The sequence below is a fragment of the Hemitrygon akajei genome, chromosome 27, assembly GCF_048418815.1.
Source record: "Hemitrygon akajei chromosome 27, sHemAka1.3, whole genome shotgun sequence".
Taxonomy (NCBI): Eukaryota; Metazoa; Chordata; class Chondrichthyes; order Myliobatiformes; family Dasyatidae; genus Hemitrygon; species Hemitrygon akajei.
This window is the reverse complement of record NC_133150.1, coordinates 6,691,160-6,714,687: the sequence shown is the minus strand read 5'-3', so window position 1 is coordinate 6,714,687 and position 23,528 is coordinate 6,691,160. Positions and strand designations below refer to the sequence as shown.

Here is a 23,528-nt window from a genome sequence, read left to right as displayed (position 1 = left end):
TTTTAAGTAATCCTTTTGTGAAGGTCCATTGTACAAATTATGGGTAAGGTACTGAGTGAACTTATTTTCATGGCTGTAGTTGCTAGATTTGCATGTTTTTTCTGTTGTCTTAATTTTATGTAAGGCCTTCGACAAGGTTCCGCACGGAAGGTTAGTGTAAGACCTTCGACAAGGTTCCGCACGGAAGGTTAGTGTAAGGCCTTCGACAAGGTTCCGCACGGAAGGTTAGTGTAAGACCTTCGACAAGGTTCCGCACGGAAGGTTAGTGTAAGGCCTTCGACAAGGTTCCGCACGGAAGGTTAGTGTAAGGCCTTCGACAAGGTTCCGCACGGAAGGTTAGTTAGGAAGGTTCAATCATTAGGTATAAATATTGAAGTAGTAAAATGGATTCAATAGTGGCTAGATGGGAGATGCCAGAGAGTAGTGGTGGTAACTGTCAGGTTGGAGGCCGGTGACTAGTGGTGTGCCTCAGGGATCTGTATTGGGTCCAATGTTGTTTGTCATATACATTAATGATCTGGATGATGGGGTGGTAAATTGGATTAGTAAGTATGCAGATAATACTAAGATAGGTGGCATTGTGGATAATGAAGTAGGTTTGCAAAGCTTGCAGAGAGATTTAGGCCAGTTAGAAGAATGGGCTGAACGATGGCAGATGGAGTTTAATGCTAATAAGTGTGAGGTGCTACATTTTGGAAGGAATAATCCAAATAGGACATACATGGTAAATGGTAGGGCATTGAAGAATGCAGTAGAACAGAGTGATCTGGGAATAATGGTGCATAGTTCCCTGAAGGTGGAATCTCATGTGGATAGGGTGGTGAAGAAAGCTTTTGGTATGCTGGCCTTTATAAATCAGAGCATTGAGTATAGGAGTTGGGATGTAATGTTAAAATTGTACAAGGCATTGGTAAGGCCAAATTTGGAGTATTGTGTACAGTTCTGGTCACCGAATTATAGGAAAGATATCAACAAAGTAGAGAGAGTACTGAGAAGATTTACTAGAATGTTACCTGGGTTTCAGCACCTAAGTTACAGAGAAAGGTTGAACAAGTTAGGTCTTTATTCTTTGAAGTGTAGAAAGTTGAGGGGGGACTTCATAGAGGTATTTAAAATAATGAGGGGGATAGATAGAGTTGATGTGGATTGGCTTTTTCCATTGAGAGTAGAGGAGATTCAAACAAGCGGACATGAGTTGAGAGTTAGAGGGCAAAAGTTTAAGGGTAACACGAGGGGGAATTTCTTTACTCAGAGAGTGGTAGCTGTGTGGAATGAGCTTCCAGTAGAAGTGGTAGAGGCAGGTTCGGTATTGTCATTTAAAGTAAAATTGGATAGGTATATGGACAGGAAAGGAATGGAGGGTTATGGGCTGAGTGCTGGCCAGTGGGACTAAGTGAGTGTAAGCGTTGGCACGGACTAGAAGGGCCGAGATGGCCTGTTTCCATGCTGTAATTGTTATATGGTTATATGTTATATGGTCTTATCTCAAGGCTTAAATTAGATTGAGAGCTTTGTGGCCCTATTCAAACACGTTCTGATCTTTATCCCCTCTATATTGCATGGACATGGGATACACTCACACTTCATTCACATATTTTAATTCTTGAATCAGCAATATTTCAATCCTTGCTTGAATTTATGCTGCTGAAATGTTTGCTTCCTCAGCAGTCTTTCTTTCATTGCAGGTGAGTATTTAATAATCTAATCCATTGAATTTGCTTTATGTAAAACAAAAGCACTGTAAATGTTGATGCTGGAGATGCTGAAGATCAAGAGGGATCTGAGAGGGGAGAGAGGAAAAACAGCTAACATTCAGATCAATGGCAGACATATAATACTGACTTGAGCGTCCCACTTAACAGTAGATTTTATGTATTGGTATCAAAGTGGTATCAAATTCTGCAAATTGCATCAACTTTAGCGTGCTTGTTAACAGCAATCGTATTAGGAAGGAGCTTAAGTAAAAATTGCTTCTGGTTTTGTTAACAGGAGGTGATCATGTTTGCTGGCATTGATAATAAATGCAGTTAAAGTTAACAGTAATATTTAATAGCTGTTGGTGTTTTGTTTATAGCCAAGTGTATCGTCTCTGAATCTCTTCAATTGATGCAAGATTAATAAGCCAAGAAAACTAGTTCTGTTATTACTGTCTTGCCAAACTTCAGTCTTTAGTACATGGCAAAAAACGGAAGAGTTGCACATCTCAAAGGTTACATTATGAAGCCGTTGGATGCAATTTCATATTGAATAAAAGTAATTTGTTTGTCTTCTGCAGTTAATGCATAGGGAGGTGGCTTAATGGTGAGTGAATTGATTTTAGTCTGATTATATCCAGACTTTAAAGAGATTAATCCATCTTCTTCAAGCTGGTACCTCATTGATGTATGCGATGTACATGTGTGTAATCTCAATTATAACAGAAATGTCAATTTTATTTCATAGAAAGGAGAGGACATGAAGGATAGTGAGGTGAGTATTGAGCATTCTGATGATCTTGGGGCATGTTGAGATCAAGAAGGTGCTTATGCTCAATCTTTTGAAGATTGAGATAGGTATAGAGATCTATTTTTATTCTTTCCCACCACTGGTGAGGGAAGTGTTTTTTTTAAAAAGAAGGACAAAGTGAAAATTACAAGCCAGGTAATGGTAGGGAAGCCGGTGAAGAGGATTGTCAGGGTAGGATTTACTCAAATTTGAAAAAGAGTGGGTAATTAACGATCACTAAATTGTGTTATTCTGTGAGCTGGATTCCTTTCTCTTCTCTAGTGTGTATGCTTCATGCAGGCTATTGTCTAGAGTGTTAAGTTTCAACATGACATTATGAGTAATGAGCTACACAAAATGCTGGAGGAACTCAGCAGGCATAGCAGCATCTATTGAAGAGTAAACAGTGGGCGTTTTGGGCCGAGACCCTTCATCAGGACTGGGAAAAAAAGATGAGGTCTGTAAGAAGTTGAGGCGAGGGGAAGTAGTAGTACAAGGTGATAGATGAAACGGAGGGTGGGGGGGGGGGAAGCTGTGTTGAAGTAGAGTTGAGAAGTGAGAGGTGTTGCACTTGGGAGGATCAACCAGGGTAGGACTTGCACATTTAGTGGTAGGGTGCTGAGGAACGCAGTAGATTATTTTTCCTTGAAAGCAGTGTTACAGGTAGATAGGGTCATAAAGAGAGCTTCTGGCACTTTGGCTTCTGTAAATCAAAGTGTTGAGCACAGTGTCGGTATCACCGTGCAGGTCATCTTACAAATCTGAGTCTTTTGAAAACGATTTTTACAAGTATATCAGTGGTTAAGCAATGACTCTAGTTTTATGTTCTGTATGGATTCGCCTTGGGGCCTCTGTTGTGTTAAATGTTGATGATTATGTTTGCAGATGACAAAAATAAGATAGTTGTGGATAGCATAGAAGGTTGTCAAAGAGTGCAGAGCATGTGGATAAGCTGCAGATATGGGTGGAGAGATGGAGTTTAATCTTAGCAATTGTTGAGGTGTTGCTCTTTGTGAGGCCACATGTAAGGGAGAGGTGCATAGTAGATGCCATGGCCCTTCAGAGCATTGCCGTACAGTCTGATCTTGGCATCCAAGTCCATTGATCTTTGAACATGGCAACACAAATAAATAGTCTGGTGATAAAGGCACATGACATGTCGGCTGTTGTTGGTTTGGGACATTGAGTGTATAAAACATTGGTTAGGCAAAGAAATTTTGTGCAATTTTGGTTGCCTGTCCCCCCGCCCCCTTAAAGGAAGTATGTGGAGGCTTTGGAGAGGGTGCCAGAAGAACTTCACCAGGATGTTGTCTGGATTAGAGAATGTTAGCTATAAGGAGAGCTTGAATTTGAATTGTTTTCTCTAAAATGTTGGAGGCCTCAGAGGTTAATTAAATTATGAGAGGTAAAGGCAAGTTTGATGGTCTTTTTCCAAGGATAGAAATGTCATGTACAAGAGGCCATTGCTTTTTGGTGAGAGAGGAAAATTTTCAAGGGGGTGTGCTGAATAAATTTTGTTTTAAAGGCAGAGTGGTAGCTGCCTGGAACACACTGCCAGGGATGATCATGGAATCAAATATGGTAGTGGAGTTTAAGAGACATTTAGACAGTCTTATGAACGTGTTGGAATGGGGGGGAATGTGGATCATGCACATGCAAATAGGTTTAGTTTAATTTAGCATCATGTTCAACACAGACATCGTTGGCAGAAGGGCTTGTTCTGATACTGTACTGTATAAGCTAACTAAATTTGAAATAGAAACATGGTTAACTACAGGCAATCCAACCACAATCCTTACATTTGGTCACATGATAGCGTAGTGGTCAACACAATGCTCTACAGTACAGCTGACCCGGGTTTAATTCCCACTGCAGCTGTAAGGAGTTTGCATATTCTCCCTGTGAATATGTGGGTTTCTTCTGGGTGCTTCGGTTTCCTCCCACAGTTCAACAGTTGGTCGGTTAATTGGTCATTATAAATTACCCTGTGATTTGGCTAGGATTAAATTGAGGATAGCTGAGTGGCGTGGCTCGAAGGGCTGGGGGAGCCTATTCTGTACCATATCTCAACAAATAAATAAAAATGACTTGCTTCATTGCTGATTCTGTGATTGCTTAACAACATTTAATAAATTAAAGTTTATGTAGCTCTTGTGATTTTTTTTGGATTCCAGATTGAAGATTCTTGGAAAAAGAATGGGAAGTCAGTTCTGAACAATTACTGTGTTTTAATCTTTGTCAAAACTTGTTCTTTTGTGCCTGGAACTTCAGGAATATTTGTTCTTTCTACCTCTGCAGCCACCTTTGGATTTCTATACATATACCCATGGGTCTCTCCTTATACAACACTCTTCAGACCAATACTAATTACAGTGTAAGACCAGAATGCAACATCTGACATGAGAAAAATGCCATCTACTGTTTCTTGATCCACTTCCCCAGTTCATCCAGCTAACTTCTTTCACTGTCCACTGCATCATTGATTTTGCTGCCGTCCAGATTTACTCACCATGCTAACAACTTTGTCACCCACACAGTTAATATAAATGGCAAACAGTGGACCCAGAACCATATGCTGTGTCGCACCACTAATCTTAAATGCATAACATCAGTTTTCCACAAAATTACCTGTGACCAAACATGATGCAAATATTTCTGTCAGGTCCGCTTCAATTTTTTTCTCAAGCTTCCCACAATATCATAGGATAAACTTGATCACACCTTGCCCACCTTCATTCTGTACGTCTTGAGACTCTCAGCACCTCCTCTGTTAAATTTGGATGTGTTCCAATACATCACCAGTCATTTCCTTTATTTTCTTGGCTTTCATGGCCTTCTCCATGGTAAATACACATGATTATGTACTCATTTGACAGATTGCTCATCCTCTGTAGCTCCACACATTGATGAGCACGTTGATCCCTAAGGAGACCTATTCTTTCTTGCCTTGACATTTTGCTCCAGTACTTGAAGAATCTTTTCATTCTCCATTACCTTACCTGTCAACTTAGTCTTGTGTCCTATTTTAGCCCTCCTGATTTTTCCCTTAAGAATACTCCTACATCCCTAATGCACAATGGATTCACTTGGTCCCCACTGCCTGAATCAGATATATTACATCCTTCCTGAACAATGGTGAACATCCCTTGTGATCAATGGTTCCCTAATTTTGCCAGCATTGTCCTTCACTCAAACAAGAATATGCTCTCCCTGGTCATTCCCTATCTCACTTGTAAAAGTCTCAGACTTGACAGAGCTGCTTTTGCCTGCAAACAGCTGCTACCAATTAATCTTTGCAAATTTCCATTTAATGCCTTCAAACTTTGCCTTGCCCCATCTTAGGACTGGTTTACAAATTAAAATCTTGCCCATTTCCATAACTGTTTTAAAGCTAATGCAGTTATAGTTGCTGGTGTCAAGAGTACTCTCCCATTGACACTAATGTCATTTGTCCTGCATCATTTTCATATGCAGTCACATATTTTCCCTGCTCAGTGTGGCCATCTATCTACTGCTTGAGATTACTTTCCTGGACACAACAAATTCCACCCTATTCAAGCCTTTTGCACCATGGCAATCAATGTGAGGGAAGTTGAAATCACTCACAATTACAGCCCAATTATTCTTGAAGCTTTGCAATTTCTCTGGTGGTGAGGGTGAGGGTGTGTGGTCTATTATTACAATCTCTTCAAAGTGATCATCCCCTATTTCTGAATTCAATCATAGACACACTAGACAACCTGCCAAGCATATCCTCTCTTCATACATCAGCAGTTTTCCTAATCAAAAATACAAAATGTAACTTCCCTTCCTCTCTCACCACCACTTCAATGATTGCCTGTTGTACTGTACCCTTTGAAAGTGTGTTGTGCACCAGAACCTAAAGAATCCATACTAATAAGCGGCAAGAGCACCCAATGGCATGACAATGGTGAAAACGAAGATTGCCTTTAGAAATTTTTTTTAATAGTACTTATCCTGCCTTATTGATTACTGATCAAGAATCCAGCAAACTCCATTTTAAATCCTTGCTTTTATATTGCAGTCCACTCAATGAATGCTAATATTGCACTTACCTACCTTAACCACCAACTCAATCTGCAAGTGAATCTTTAGGGAATCCTGTGCAAGTGGTCCCAAGTCCATATGCACCTCTATTTCTGAATTTTTTGATTTAGAAAATAATCGATGCCTTTATTCCTTCTGCCAAAGTGCATAACCATAAACTCTCAGCAGTGCTATTAATCTGTTAGATTGCAGGTTGCCTGATTGCTATGATACCTCCTCATCTCCTTTACACATTGATGCTAATTTATAATTGGAAGTAGAGAGCACACTATTATAGCACCCAGATGTTAAGAAGCTGCTGCTTGTGCTGCATTTTAAGTTCTGACAGCTGTCCATTATGGTTGGGCCTATGTGTCTGAATGAAGTTGGTTGTACTTGAACACTGGAAAGGATGATCTCTTGGGTTCTGCAACAGTTGCTGTGCTAATTTATAGGTTCTCCCTCCCATGCAGAAAAGGTTGGATTGGAGGAGGAAGGTTAAGCATGGGGAGTACCATGGTGTCTGTATATGGGGCATAATAACAGCCAGCAGGGTGAGTATCAGTGCATTAGGGATGCAGAATCAAAAAGGGTGGCAAACACAGTACACAAAGTGTTGTATTTCAACGCATGGAGGATAAGAAATAAGGGGCTGAACTTGTTACACAATGACAGGTTGTCAGGTATGATATTGTGGCCACCACTGAACCGTGGCTGAAGGAGGGTTGTAGTTGGGAGCTAAATGTCCAAGGTTACATGTTGTAACAGAGCGATAGGAAGGTAGGCAGAGGGAGTGGAGTGCCTCTGCTGGTAAAGAATGGCATCAAATCATTAGCTGTAACATAAAGTCGGAAGACGTTGAATCCCTATGGGTTGAGTTAAGAAACTGCAAGGATAAAAGGACCCTGATGGCAGTCATATACAGGCCTCCCAACAGTAGCTGGGATGTGGACCACAGATTACAACAGGAAATAGGAAAAGTGTGTCAGAATGGCAATGTTATGATAGTCATGGGAGATTTCAACATGCAGGTTGGGAAAATCAGGTTGGAAATGGGTCTTAAGAGTGAGTTTGTTGAATGCCTACGAGATGGCTTTTTAGAGTAGTTTGTTGTTGAGCCTACTGGGGGATCAGCTATACTGGATTGGGTGTTACATAATGAACCAGAAGTGATAAAGGGAGCTTAAGATAAAAGAACAGTTAGGAGGCAGTGATCACAATATAATTGAGATCAACTTAAAATTTAATAAGGAGAAAGCAAAGTCTGAAGTAGCAGTATTTCAGTGGAGTAAAGGAAATAATTGTGGTATGAGTGAGGAGGTGGCCAAAGTAAGTTGGAAGGAGATGCTGGCCGGGATGACAGGCAATGGTGTCAGTTTGTGGGAAAAATGAAGAAGGTGCAGGATAGATGTATTCCAAGACAAAGAAATACTCAAATGACAAAATAGTACAACAGTAGCTGACGAGAAGTCAAAGCTAATAGGGGTAGGGAGTTCAGGAAAAACTTTTTCACCCAGAGAGTTGTAGATCTATGGAATGCTCTGCCTCAGAAGGCAATAGAGGCCAGTCCTCTGGATGCTTTGAAGAAAGTTAGATAGAGCTCTTAAAGATAGTGGAGTCAAGGGATATGGGGAGAAGGCAGGAATTGGGGTACTGATTGTGGATGATCACATTACAGCCATGATCACATTGAATGGCAGTGCTGGCTCGAAGGGCTGAATGGCCTACTCCTGCACCTATTGTCTATTGTCTAATGTAAAAGCAAAAGAGAGGGCATACAGTACAAAGCAAAAATTAGTGGTAAGACTGAGGATTGGGAAGCTTTTAAAACACGACAGAGAGCAACGGAAAGACTCATTAGGAGGGAAAAGATGAAATATGAAAACAAGCTAGCAAGCAATATCAAAGTGGATAGTGAATGTTTTTTCAAGTATGTAAAAAAAATAGAGATGAGAGTGGATATAGGACTGCTGGAAAATGAGGCCGGAGGAATAACAATGGGCCAAGGAGATGGCAGATGATCTAAATGAGTATTTTGCATTAGGCTTCACAGTGGGTGACACTGTTGAGGGGTGTGAAGCTAGAGAAGTGAGTGCAGTTACTATTACAAGGGAGAAGGTGCTCAAAAAGCTGCAAGATCTAAGGGTACATAAGACACCCAGACCAGTGAACTGCACCCTAGCGTTCTGAAAGAGGTAGTGGTAGAGATTGTGGAGGTAGTAATGATCTTTCAAAAATTATTGGATTCTGGTATGGTGCCAGGACTGGAAAATTGCAAATGTCACTCCACTCTTTAAGAAAGGAGTAAGGCAGCAGGAAGGAAATCATAGACCAGTTAGCCTGACCTCAGTGTTTGGGAAGATGTTGGAGTCAATTGTTAAGGATGAGGTGACACTGGAAAAGATAGGACCAAGAGAGCATGGTTTCCTTAAGGGAAAATCTTGCCTAACAAGCCCGTTTGAATTCTGTGAGAGATTACATGTAGGATAGATAGAGGATGCAGTTGATACTGTATATTTGGACTTACAGATGGCCTTTAACATTTGTTAGAAAAGGCTGCTTACCAAGTTTAGGGCCCATGGTTAGAACATTGGCTGATTGGTAGGAAACAGAAAGTGGAAATAAATAGATCCTTTTCTGGTTGGTTGCTTGTGTGTAGTGGTGGTCCGTAGGGGTCGGTGTTGGGACCACTTCTTGTTATGCTGTATATCAATGATTTAAATGATGGAATAAATGGCTTTGTTGCCAAGTTCGGAGATGATATGAAGATTGGTGGAGGGACAGGTAGTGTTGAGGAAACAGGCTTTAGAAGGACCAGCAGATAAGGAGAATGTACAAGATAGTGGCAAATGAAATACAATGTTGGAAAATGCATGGTCGTGCACTTTGGTCGAAGAAGTAAATGTGCAGACAATTTTTTTAAATAGGGAGAAAATCCAGAAATCTGAGCTGCAAAGGGATTTGGGAGTCCTTGTGCAGAACAGCCTAAAGGTTGATTTACAGGTAGAGTTGGTGAGGAAAGCAAATGCAATGTTAGTATTAACTTCAAGAAGTCTGGAATACAAGAGCAGGGATGTGATGCTGAGGCTTTATAAGGCACTGGTGAGGCTTCACCTTGTGTACTGTGAACAGTTTTGGTCCCCTCATCTTAGAAAAGATGTGCTGGCTTTGGAGAGGGTCCAGTGGAGGTTCACAAGGATGATTCCAGAAATGAAAGGGTTATCATACAAGGAACGATTGATAGCTCTGGGTTTGTACTTGCTGGAATTTAGAAAGACTGGGAGAGGGTGTCTCATTGAAATCTTTTGAATGTTGAAAAGCCAAGACAAAGTAGATGTGGAAAGAATGTTTCCTATGGTGGAGGAGTCTAGGACAAGAGAGCACATATTCAGGATAAAGGGGCATCTATTTAAAACAGATGTGGAGAAATATCTTTAACCAAAGGTTGGTGAATTTGTAGCATTTATTACCACAGGCAGCTGCGGAGGCGAGGCCGTTGGGTGTATTTAAGGCAGAGCTTGATAGGTTCTTGGTTGGACATGGCATCAAAGGTTATGGGGAGAAGGCTGAGGAGGGAAAAGAAGGATTAGCCATGATTCAATGGTGGAGCATGCTTGATGGGCGAAATGGCCTAACTGTGCTCCTATGCCTTATGGTCGTTTGTATAAACCGTAAGATATCAGAGCAGTATTAGGCTATCTGGCTTGTTGAATCTGCTCTGCTATTTCATCATGGCTGATCTAATTCTCCTCTTACCCCCAATATGCAGCATTTTCCCCATATCCCTTTAAGATCTGACCAATCAAGAATCTATATTAACACCACGTGCTACCCTGATTAATTTCCTTGCAAGTGTTCACTGTAAATACAAAGAAACAACAGAATCAATGAAAACCTGCACACAAATGACCAATGTGCAAAATACAACAAATTGTACAAATACAAAAAAGAATAAAACAAAGTAATAATAAATAATAACTTATGAAAACATGAATTGTAAAGTCTGAAAGCGAGTCCTTGTGTTATGGAATCAGTTCATTGTTGGAATGAGTGAAATCCACTCTGGTTCAAGCGGCTGATAGTTGAGGGGTAATAACTGTCTGAGTATGATGGTGTGGGCCCTGAGGCTCTTGTGCTTCCTTCCTGATAGCAGCATGAGAAGAGAGCATTACCTCAATAGGGGGATGTCTTTGATGTAAACTACTTTTATGTGACAGCACTCCTTCTGGATGTGCTCAGCGGTGGGGAGGGCTGTCATGTGCTGGCCTCAAACACATAAATGACATTACTGGGACTCCTTACAGCTCTGTATGCAGGTTCTTGGTTTCTACTGCTACTGCTTTCTGACCTTAGGTTCTATGGATACAAGACATTTCCTCTGCATCACCTTCTCCAAGGCCTGCAGTGCCATATGCAAATACTTTGAATCTCAAACACTCCATTCAAGCAATGGAGATGGAGTTATGTATGTAGACAGACATCAGTAGATACAAGCTGCCATAATGTTGTTAAATTCATTAGCCTAACTTGCATGCACACGTTCAATCCTGTAAACAGCAGAACGAGTTTCCTCTCTTTCTCCACGTCTTTTATCAGTGTAATTTTTGATGCCATGGAAGTATAGTTACTATATCAGATGATTTTCCAACTCAGTGACATACTTGACTTAAGGACATCAGTGAAAATGGAACCTGTTCATTACCCAGGGTTCAGTGTAAAATTTAATGTTATGATTTTGTCCACTTTTTGTTTTGTAAACTTGCATGAAGGTGAGGGAATTGGAAACACCATTCAAAGGAGTGCATTTGCAATGATAACCACTAGTGTATATTTGGTGCTATTAACACACTAATAAAACATTTTGTTACCACATTTGAACAATACTTCAAGTAATGGTATCTTTTTACTTTTTATCTGCCATGGAAAAATGTGGCATATATTTTGCATTTTCATAGGTTGCTACAATTTACATTTTCATTAAGTATTACTAAGTAAATTTCCCCCAAAATTTTCTTTCTCTTTATATGCACATTGTAATTGAATGTGCAAATTATTAAATTCTATAATTCAGAAATTTGCTTTTGAATTAGAAGTATGTATCTTGAAGTGTTCAATAAAGAACTATTGTATTTAAATATGAAATTTTTAAAAAGAGCTTAAGCAAATGTTTGGCTAAATATAGACAAATCCTACCTGGCAATAGCTGTGGAATTTATTAATAAATAACTTATTTACAGTAAAACAATTGCTGTGTATTTTTTGTTTTTTTAATTGAACAATGAAATTTTGTAAGATTCTTTACAAAATTCAGATTGACAGTTCTCTCATTAACACAAAGAAAAAAGTTGCTGTTTTATGTATTCTGAATAAATTTGATCTATCAGTATGCAACAATATAGCTTTTCAAGAATGCAGAAGCTTGCTTAGCTATATAAAATGTATGTAGTAATTTTTTTTCTGCTGACTCCAGCCCTGGAACTGTTGAGACTCTCACACGCTTCCTGCTACAAACTGCTCACTACCCCTGAGCTCTCTAGTCACACCCCTGCAAGTTCGTTACCCTCTCACCAGCCCCTGCACACCACTCACACAGCTCATCCCATCCCAATAATACCCTGCAAACTGCTCACTTCCACTCCCTCCCTGCTTTCTAAACACATCACTGAAAACTACTCCCTCTCCCTTTTCCTCAAAGTCATCAAATCAAGTCAAGCAGCACCAACACTGGGTTGATCACCACATAGAGTTGTATTCAGCCCAGAATGTGGTCACAAGCGCTGCACTCAAGGCTATCCTAGAGCTAACAGTCATGGAGGAGCTAGATGTACTGCAAACTCAGCAATGACTATCTCATTTGCAGGAAGGCCCCTGAAAATGCTGTATCCCTCTGGAAGTTTTGAAGAGTGTCAACCCAGCTCTGTCTCTGCTAGGAGAAAGGCTACATACCACAAGACACTGTCACCTTGTACAAGAACAAGAGCAATCGCAGTGACTGTAACAACTACCGCGACATCTCCTTCAACACCATGGGTTCTTTTCCCCAAGCTGTTTTGGCAAGGGTGCAGCACCTTATCTACCCAGAGTTGCAGTGTGGTTTAGGAGCAGGCAGATCCACTGTGGATATGATCTTCTCACTACACCAGCTGCAGGAAGAATATTGAGAGCAGCAAAAGCCACTGTTCATCGCATTCATCAACTTGACAAAGGCATTCAACCTGGTCAGCATAATGGGGTTCTTCAGGTTGCTGCAGAAGACAGGCTGTCCTCCAGAACTGCTGAGCATGATCACCTTCATGAAGACGTGCACAGTATTGCCTGCTTTAATGGTGTAGCTTTGGAAACCTTCCCAGTGAGAGGTGGAGTAAAGCAATTTGTGTTCTGGTACCAGCACTCTTCGGCATCATCTCCATGCTGCTTCAGCTTTTGGAGAATGCTCTGAGGCTGTCTACCTACTTACCAGAGTTGACTGCGAACTTATCAACATTGCTTGCCTTTGCATCAAGATCATGGTCCAAGAGGTTTTCATTTACAGGCTATTGTTTGACATAGCACTACCTTCCCACACAGAAGCCCTACTGTAGCATCTCATGGACCACTTGTCCAATTCCTGCAAGGTGTTTGGGCTGCATCAACTTAAAGAAGGCAAATGCCCAGGACACCAACTCCTTCCCATCCATCACTATTGATGGTTACACGGTAGAGGTGGTTGACTCCTTCACCTATCAACCATCACAAACACTCTGTCTCTCGATGCTGAGCTAAGCAACAGAATAGCCAAGGCTGCAACTGTCATGGATCGGCTGAACAAGAGAGTGTGGAGCAACAGCCTTCTGACTACAAATACCAACCCTGCTTGTGTTCTTGGCACTCTCTTGTATAGCAGCAAAGCCTGGACAATCTATGCTAGCCAAGAGAAGAAACTGAACAGCTTTCACCTACGCTGCCTCAGAAGGAAACTTGGCAGGACAGAGCCGCTAATAGAGGTCTGACAACGTGCAGACATCCCCAGCATGTTCACAGCCCTCAACCACAGGCAGCTCAGATGGTTAGAACATGTCAGGAGAAAGGAATCTGGTCGAATCCAGAAAGACCTGCTGTGTGGACAGCCGGCAGAGGGTGCATGCCTCAATGGTTGTCCACAATTTCGCTTCAAGGATGTCTGCAAAAGGGATCTGAAGCTGGCCGACATTGATGTGAACAACTGGGAAGGTATACCAGACAGCTGGGCTGTCTGGAGTTGGGCAGTTCGAAAAGTGTGCAAAGAGCAGAAAGTACTCGGGTTCACGATTTGTCTGCCGATAGGGCTCAATGGAAGGAGAGAGTCACTCCAACCAGATGCCTGTCTTCCTTCACCTGCAGCCAGTGTGGATTTTCACTCCAGAGTGGAACTCCTCAGCCATGCCGGAGACTGTTATTCCAGATTAGGATTCCTCAGCCACTCGAGGAAGTACACCACTGCATGCTGGCCTTTCTCATATACTACCCACAGTCTTTCGAGACTGAAGAATGCAATACTGTTATCTCTTTGAATTCCTTCTCAATTGACCTTATTTTCCATGGTAGATGTTCAATTCTTTGTGTGATTTCAGCATAAATCAAGCTCAAAGGAATAACATTTTGAGGATCAAAATTAGCAGTTAATGAAATGCATGAAAGAGACAACAGTTTGGGTCTCAGTGATATGAGCTCCCACCATCATCTGTGATTGCCATCTCATTCAAGGTGCCTGGTTAAATTTCGTATGCAATGATCTACCCTCCTTGTTACAACTGTATCTTAAAATATTTAATTTCCTTTAACTTGTACCCTCCTGTCAAATGTGAGGAATCAGATGTTTTCAGTGGTAAGTGAGATTGACAACAGACAGTTTTTAATCACTATTCACACAGTTATAATTGCTTAAACAGGTCAGATTCTAACTAGATGCAGAATTATCAGGCAAAAAGTACAGATGCTAAAAATAAGTTTTTAAAAATGGTTGGAGATATTCAGCGGATCAAGCAGGATCTATATAGAGAGAAATAGTTAACTTTTAAGGTGGTGACCTTTCAGTAGCCTCATCATCTCTTCCATAAACAATGTTGTTCATCTACACTTTCTTGTGTGGTAGCAAATTCCACATTCCAGCCACACTTGGAATGAAATTTTCCTTGACTTTCTTAATGGGTTTGTTGGTGACTATTTCATATTTCTTAGGTATTTCACAAAATTCACCAAACTCTATCAAACCCCTTTAATATTTTAAAGACCTCTGTGAAGTCACCTTTTTTAAAAAGAAGAAAGAGCTCTAGCTTCCTTGATGTTTATTCACTTAGCTTTGTACTCTTGTAAGTTTTGTTTCAGACCATGGCTATTGCCTCTGTTCTTTTTGAAGTATGAAGGGCAGAACCTAGCACAGTTCTCAAGAATTTTACATACTGGGAATTGTGCTTTACAAAACTTTGCCATAATCTGATAGTTTTCATCAGTTGTGGAAAAACTATGAAATCAGCATCTGAAGATTACAACGAAACAACTTATTTTATTCAATTATTACATCTGGTGTGTACAGTATTTGCTGGGTGTATGTTTTGAGAGTTCTGAGCACCACATAGGTTAACAAAAAAAGGCAGAAATTGTGCTGTTTTGTACATTGTTTTTGAAGTAAAGAAAACAACAAAGACATGTAAGGAACAGCTCACTAGTTAAAAGTGTCAAACTAACAGAATATGACAGTGCTAAAGTTGCACTGCATGCAGTTAAGCACACGGTCCATTGGGAGTTATAGATGTTTATTTTTCACTAGGTGGAGCTATGTGAATTATATCATTGAAAGTGGGATCAAAATTGTCATGACTACTTCAGCAGATAACTTCAAGTATTTACTGTCTCAGTTTCTAACGGCAAAACATTCTAATTTTTGTGTGTAAGCTTTGGGGCTTAAGGTACAAGCTTTATTCAAAAAAGTTATCATTTATGTTAGTATTTAACAGCTTCGCTTTGATAGTTCCTCGAAAACCAAACTTTACAATTTTCATATAACAATACATCGTAACGCAGTTCCTTACCATCTAATTATTTTTTACTGATGACATAACATTCACTTATCAACCTTATTGATTTATTATGTTTGAATATTTTCCTGATAACTTTTATCATGAGAGCATATTTTGATATTTTTGGTTTCAGTAGTTGAGAATATGGTGATCGTAAATGTTAAATGGAAGAAACGAACAAAAAAAATTGTGGCTCTTTGGATGTACTTTGTTTTAGTTGGAATTCATTCTTATAATGCTATTCTAGGGTAGAGGACTTGTACGAGGAGAGATTAAATAGTAGGCCTGTACTTTTCAAATTGAGAAGAATGTACATGAACTGTCAATATTCTTAAGGAGTTTAACACAGTATAGTCAGTAGATACTGTAGTCAGTATAGTCCTTGCACTTGGAATAACTTTGTGAAATTGTGAAAAGGTTGGAGGGGCAATGCCTCCGACCTGATGGCATGAACATGAAATTTGCAGTCATTTCAATCCCTCTGGCCTTCTCCTTTTCCATTCCCCATTCTGGCTTCACTCCTACCATTTACTACTCCTCACTTGCCCATCACATTCCCTGGTGCCCCTCCTCTATCCCTTTCTCCCATGGTCCACTATCCTCTCCAGTCAGATTCCCCCTTTACCTCTTCCACCTATCATCTCCTAACTTCTCACTTCACCAGCCACCCATCTTCCTGCTCACCTAGTTTCACCTTTCATTTGCCAGGTTGTCTTCCTTCCCCTCCTCCCACCTTATTCTGGCTTCCCTCCCCTTCCTTTGTCACCTCGATGAAGGGTTTCAGCCCAAAACAATGGCCCTTTATTGCTTAGAACTTCTGAGTTCCTTCAGCATTTTGTACTTATTCCTCAAAATTTACGAATGACAGACTACACATGGAGAACTATCATTTATTTTTAAAATCTTCATGGTTAAGAGAAGTAATTTTTGATACTCAAATTTGACCTTCCAGAATGAAATTCCCCTTTTCGTAATTCTTATTAACAATGCCCATTGAATTGAATAATTTCCATAAATTTTCTTTTTGTATTTCTTTTGATAGTAGATTATCTCATGCATTGTCTCAACATGTACCCAGCAATCGATTTATAATTATCCAACAATTGCAAAAAATAAATTCGTAACCCACGTGTTCCTTCCACTATTTCTTTTCTTCCTATCAGAATCCAGTGTCTGCAGCCCATTATTGCCTCCACCTATCACCTCCCAGCCTCACTTACACTTTCCTCCTCCATCTGCCTGTTACCCCTCCTCACCAGGAACCATAAATCACTGTCTTTTGGTGAATTAGAAAAATGATACTTAGCTGCTTGCAGCACACCTCTTCAACTTTTTATCCTTGCTATCTCCCTTCCAACTTTCAGTCCAGATGAAGGTGTTTATTTAACATATTGATTGTCCATTTTCCTCCACCAGTGTTGCCTGACCTCTTGTGTTTCTCCCGTCTTGTCCGAATTTCAGTACCTTGAGCCTCCATTATTTACAACACCTCAACTTCACTAAAGTGTAGTCAAATTTCTTACTTTGTAACTAGCCAGCACTTGATTTGATACTGTCACCTGCTAGCTCAATTATTCCAGTGTCCTTCTGACTGACACTATTCCTGCACTTCATTAGCTCACCATTTCAAGCCATGAATTCAACCAAAACTCCATTACCTCTATCCTATTCTGCAGCAGCCACTTATCACTTTTGCATGTTGATCTGTAAAGCCTCCAAATACTCCCATGCATTGTCAAAAAATCTAATTCCTCTTCATTGTGAATTTACCCCTCTAACTCTAACTCCCCAACTCTTCCTCTGCTACATTGACGACTGCATTGGAGCTGCTTCATGCACCTATGCTGAGCTCGTCAATTTCATCAACTTTGCCTCCAGCTTCCACTCTGACCTTAGTCCATTTCTGACACCTCCCTCCCCTTTCTTGATCTCTCTGTCTCCATCTTTGGACAAACTGTCAACCAGCATCCTTTATAAACCCACCAATTTCATGGTTTTCTTAACCATACCTCTTCTCACCCTATTACCCTCAGCGTGGAGGAGCAACAGCCTGTATTCCGTCTGGATAACCTGATGGCAGAAATATTGAATTCTTCCGGTTTAAAAAAAAAGTCTCTCACCCCTCATCTCTTCTTCTATTCCCCACTCTGGCCTTTTAGCTCTTCTCACCAGCCTATCACTTACAGCTGGGTCCCCTCCTCCTTCCCTTTTTCTTACAGTCCACTGTTCTCTCCTATCAGATTCTTTCTTCTCCAGCCCTTTACCTTTCCCACCAAAGTGGCTTCACCTAACACCTTCCAGCTAGCCTCCTTCCCTCACCATCTCCATTTTTTATTCTGCCATCTTTCCCTTCCTTTCCAGTCCTGAGAAAGGGTCTCGGCCTGAAACATTGACTGTTTATTCATTTCTGTAGATGCTGCCAGACCTGCTGCATTCCTCCAGCATTTTGTCTGTGTTGTTCTGGATTTTCAGCAGCTGCAGACTTTTTCATGTTCAGTATTAATTTTTCTGTTAAGACCAGAAGATGTATCAGCTGAATTAGGCTATTCAGCCAATCGAGTCTGCTCCACCATTCCATTAGGGTTGATTTATTTTCCCTTTCAACCCCATTCCTTTGTCTTCTCCCTGTAACCTTTGACCCCTTTACTAATTCAAGAACCTTTCAACCTTCACTTTAAATATTTCACTTGTCTTGGGCTCCACAGCTGTCTGTGACAATGAATTCCACAGATTCACAACCATCTGATTGAAGAAATTCCTCCTCATCTCTGTTTTAAAGGGACATCCTTATTTTCTGAGGCTCTGTGAGCCCTCTTCCTTCCCCACTATGATAAACCTTCTCTCCATGTCCACTCTATCTCAGCCTTTCAATATAATTATGTGGTTGGAATTTAGAGGAGATTACGCCATTTAAACTTGTACAGAGTTGCAAAGCTGGAGCACTGACTTTGAATCTGCCTGAACTTTATTTCACATTGAATGATTAGATATGAAAAGCCTGTTGCTTTTCTAATGTAAAGTAACCATATAGAACATAGAACAGTACAGTACATTACAGGCCCTTCGACCCACAATGTTGTGCCAACCCAATATAGGACTAAACATTCAGACGCTTCTCTGGCATTAGCAAAGAAAGAGTATTACTTGTGACTAATATTATTTGTTGGCACCATGATTCAATGCAAGATTCTGTTTGCTGTATAAACCAAAAGTAAGACCATTCCTTGCTGTACATTTTGTATTTGTACAGTATATGTACAAAATTTAATGATGTTATTTACTTTTCTCCAAATATAGATCCATCCCTGTTCTGAGACTCTGGATCTTTCCTGTTCACAGGGGGTTAGTGCTGTTCCAGAGGAGAGATGCAAAAATGGAGAAGGGAAACCTCAACTACCCTTTGGAAGCACAGAGCATTTAATCCACTAGCAGGATTGAATATGTGTCTCATACCTAACATGGACCTACATCTACTTGGCAGAATGTCTTAGGATTAAAGAGACATCAACCACTCCTGTCTTTCTCATTTCTGTATAATATGAAAGAACACTTCAAGGGCATAAAGCATAAATTTTTAAAAGTATCTTGTATCAAATTATAGAGGTCCTAAGAAATTGTCAACTCTCAAGAAGAAAAATACAATGGAGGGGGGGAAGAATAAGAGAGAAAGGTTAAGATTTAAATGGTGAGAGAAAGGCAACAAGTGATGATGAGGAGATGAGGGAAGAAAAGGTTGAAATAGTCAATAACAAACAGATTGAAGTAGGATGAGAGAGTGGTGGAGATTGAAGATAAGTGAAGATGGGGAGTGCACTGCAAAAGATGACAAGAAGTTCAATGACTTCAGTGGAAAGTAGTGCACGATCCACCAATGTTATTAGTATCATTGCCTGGGGAATGAATTTCTAGGCATATATTCCACTGAGGTTGTTTCTTGTCTGAAGTCCAAATATTGACTCATTCTCAATTGATTGAACAGTTTTCCTCCTTGAAGAGTTGGCCTAATGAACTTTATACATCATCTAATTCACGAATGTACTGACTTAGGAAACAGCAACTGTGCACAGTATTCTAGGCATTGTCTCCTTGATCCTCTGTAATTGCTGTAAAATTTGTGCCCGGATTATTTCATAATAAAGATTAAGATAACTCCTTAATTGATTAATTGTTTGCCATTCTTGTTAATTTGTGATCTATGAATAGGCATTTTGTCCCTATGAATAATAGTTGATTTTAAAGAGTTTTCTATTTTTCTACATAAGGAAATTATGCACTTTTTCACATTCCCTCTACCATGTTCTTGACCCACACCTATGTGAGGCATGTTGCATCCTCATCACTGCTTTCTTGTCTGTTTTGAATTGTTAATAAACTTAATGTTTTTGCACTCAGGCCCCCATCTCACTTATTGATAGAGAGAAATCACTGAGGTTCTTTTATCGCACTGTACTACTACTAGTTTTAGTTTGCCATTCCCAAGGTGGCATGCTAATTCCTGTCTTATATTTGATAGCCATTACTGATCCATCCTTCGATACATCCTACAATACTCAGCTGCTTACAATCTTAATTCAACTTGTCAAACAAGATATTTCACTGATTAAATCAGTGCTGACTTTGCCCAAAATATTGTGCGCTATCATCACATCGCCACATTCTTCACACTGGCCAAACTAACCAGCCTATATGTTCCTGGTTTTCTCTTCCACACCTGCTCCTTCAACACTCTCACATAGATTAGTATGTTTATGTTTGTTAGCTTGCAGTGGGGACAATTTTAAAAATCTGCTGAATTCTAAAACAACAAAATGTATCTGTTCTCACATTTTACCCCTCTGAAACTTTAGGATGTAAATGAAGAGGTCCAGGCAGTTTGCTGGTTGTTTAAATGTCATTACTTTTAAGTCCCTCATTCCCTAACTTTTTTTTAAAAAAAAGTCTTGAATATCCAAAATGTGGGGAGAAGGCGGGAGAAAAGGGTTGAAGGGGAAAATAAATCAGCTATGATTGAAAGGTGGAGCAGAGTCCATGGGCCAAATGGCCTCATTCTGCTACGATGTCTCATGGTCTAAGAGCGCTTTGTTTACTCTTTCGCATGGGTCAATATAAAGTGTGTCTTGTGATGGTGATTCTTTTGTTTTCTTACCTCCTTTTGTTGAAATGACTGAATTTCGTGTGAAAGCTGTTGGAATGCCTGTGTTTACTGCTGTTGATTTTTTTTATATAAAAAGGTTCTCTTGTGGTATTTACTTTTGGAAAGATATCAGCATTTTTCTTTAACCTATAGTAGAAGAAATGCAAGGGTTAACTATTTTCTAAATGGAATGAAAATACAAAAAAAACTAAGACAGAAAGGGACTTGGGAGACCTTGTGCAGGATTCCCAGAAGGTTAGTTTGCAGCCTGAGTCTGTGGTGAGGAAGGCAATTGCAATGTTAGCATTCATTTCAAGAGGACTACAAAATAAAAGCTAGGATGTAATGTTGAGACTTTAAAAGAACTGGTGAGGCCTCTCTTGGAATATTGTGAGCAGTTTTGGGCCTCTTAGAAAGGATGTACTGAAACTGGAAAGGGTTCAAAGGAGGTTCGCGTAAATGATTCTAAGACTGAATGGCTTGTCGTATGAAGAGTGTTTGATGGCTCTGGGCCTGTATTCACTGGAATTCAGAAGAATGACTTAATTGAAACCTTCTGATGGTGAGGGCCTTGATAGAGTGGATGTGGGAAGGATGATTCCTATGGTGGGAGAGTCTAAAACCAGAGGACACAGTCTAAGAATAGAGGGGCATCCTTATATAATGGAAATGAGTTTCTTTAGCCAGAGATTGGTGAATCTGTGGAATTTTTTGCCACGTGTAAGCTGTGGAGGCTGTCTTCATGTATATTTAAGGCAAAGATGGATAGATTCTTGATTGGTCAGGGCATGAAGGGAAACGGGGAGAAGACAGGAGATTGGGGCTGAGAGGAAAATTTTGATCAGCTACGATGAGATGGTAGAGCAGACTCAATGAGCCAAATGGCTCAATTCTGCTTCAATTTTCTAATGCTCCTATGGTCTTGTATAAAAAAATCTGTAAAGTGAAGATGGTTTCAAAAATAATGCAATGAACATTTTATAAATACCAAAAAATTACTAACAAGAGCAGTAAACAGTTGTAATGCCTTGGTTAAGATTTCAACCACTATGCTGTGGGGTATTTCATTTAGTAGCTTTCAGTAAAAACAGTGTGCCCTGCTGGTAAAATGGTTTGGTTTGGCTAAAGATAAGGGGCTGTGGTGTTCAGTTTAGGAATGTTGTGTCAGCCAATCAGGATGGTGGAATTGTGAGAAGGATCCAGACAGAGCTGGGTGGATCTGGTCCGGTTCTTGGTCTTTTGGCAGGAGATGCAGAGAAGAGAAGATTGGGAGAGATATCATACAACTTGCTCCAGTGGGAAGACTCGATCTCAAGGAGTACTTTGCGGGACAAAGGAGTCTAAAGTGGGAAGCTCTACGAGTAACTGGTGACGAGAATTGAGTGCTGTGATTAACAGTTATACCCAGATTTTGGAAGATACGAGCTCCAATGGTCATGTGCAAATTGAGACTGGTTTAACTGTTATAAGCTCTTCTATGTTTTGGCTCTTTTAATAACTGATTAAGCTGAAATTGGTAAATATACTTTATAATGTTAGGCAGTGCACGATCTGTGATTTCTTGCTGACTGATAATTGTGTATGGACAGTGTTCAGATTGAGGTTTCTTTAATCAGAACATCACAATGTTCCTACTTGGTTGAAGCCCAAATCATACCAATCCTGGACTTGTATTGTTTGTGAAAGATGGCCTCCTCATCACTGAGACATGTGGCTGTTGAGCCAAGTTTTTTCATACGAGCCTGGTGAGGGGATTACATATTGGGCATTTGGTTCACTGTTACAACTACACAGAATGAAGCTACCAGATACTTGCCATACTTCTGTTGTTTGGTCCCAGATTGCCTGTAGATCAGTTTTGGAGCAGTTGGTGAGGACTTAGCACAGAAGATGTATCTCAAGTATGTGTCTGAGATAAGGAAAGAAATGCAAAAGATAAGGTTCTCTCAATTGATGCCTGGAGACAATTTTAATAAGAAATTTGGGGCTACCAGGGAAACATAAGTTGACTGACCACTGGGTGTTTATGCCTTGTGCAGTGGCAAGCCAGATGCCAAATGTGCCAGTTTTCCAGTTGAAGCTAGAAGATGGGAATGACCCTGTCAAAATTCTCCATCAGAATCACCTTCTGCTCCTAGGGCCGGAGGCAAGTGTTGGAACCTACACCTCATAGAAGAGCTCTGCACAGAAGGAGAACAGAAAGGCAATCGGCAGAAAGACCTGAAAAGGACTCAACCATTGTACAGACTCAAAGGATGAGGAAATGGGGGTGTGGCAGATGTTACCTTATGCAAACTCCCCAAGAATTGATGAAGAGATTCCTGAATCTCCGAACCCTGACTCGCATGTAGCGGGGAGGAATAGAAGTAGACCATACAGTGATGCTATCTAGTGAGGGGAGGCTGGGTTGCAGTGTAATTGCAGATGAATCTGAGCTCAGTCAGGTGACAGAGGGACCTGAATTGCCAGAAGGCATGAGTATTGGACAGCGAGAGGCATCCCCAAATGAACAGGAACATTTCCAAGGAATGCCTGAGCCTCAAGAAGAGATGAGAATGTCTCAGAGAGTCAGGAAACCCCTAGATCAGCTGGCAGATGATGCACCGGGGAAACAGAGTGTTGTGTCTATCCCAATGGTGAGATATATTACTGCCATTTACAAACAGATTAGGGAATTCATTTGAATACTGTTATTAATAATGGCTTGATAAGTTTCAAAGGCATGAGGACATGACTTTTTTGTAGGGGGAGAAGGTAATGCCCTGGTTAAGATTTCATCTGCTATGCTATGGGGTATTTCACTTAGTAGCTTTAAAAGCAGTGTGCTC

The 23,528-nt window shown here is 40.4% G+C and overlaps 1 protein-coding gene across 1 annotated transcript in view; it reads left to right on the top strand.

The window, feature by feature from the left end:
• Positions 1–19,953, top strand: part of ilrun (inflammation and lipid regulator with UBA-like and NBR1-like domains) — a 132,314-nt gene extending 112,361 nt beyond the window's left edge. The window contains exon 5 of the mRNA XM_073030314.1: positions 18,864–19,953. Coding sequence (XP_072886415.1) covers positions 18,864–18,995 — 132 coding nt within the window. The 3' untranslated portion in view covers positions 18,996–19,953. The remainder of the gene's footprint in view (positions 1–18,863) is intronic.
• The last annotated feature ends 3,575 nt before the right edge of the window (positions 19,954–23,528 follow it).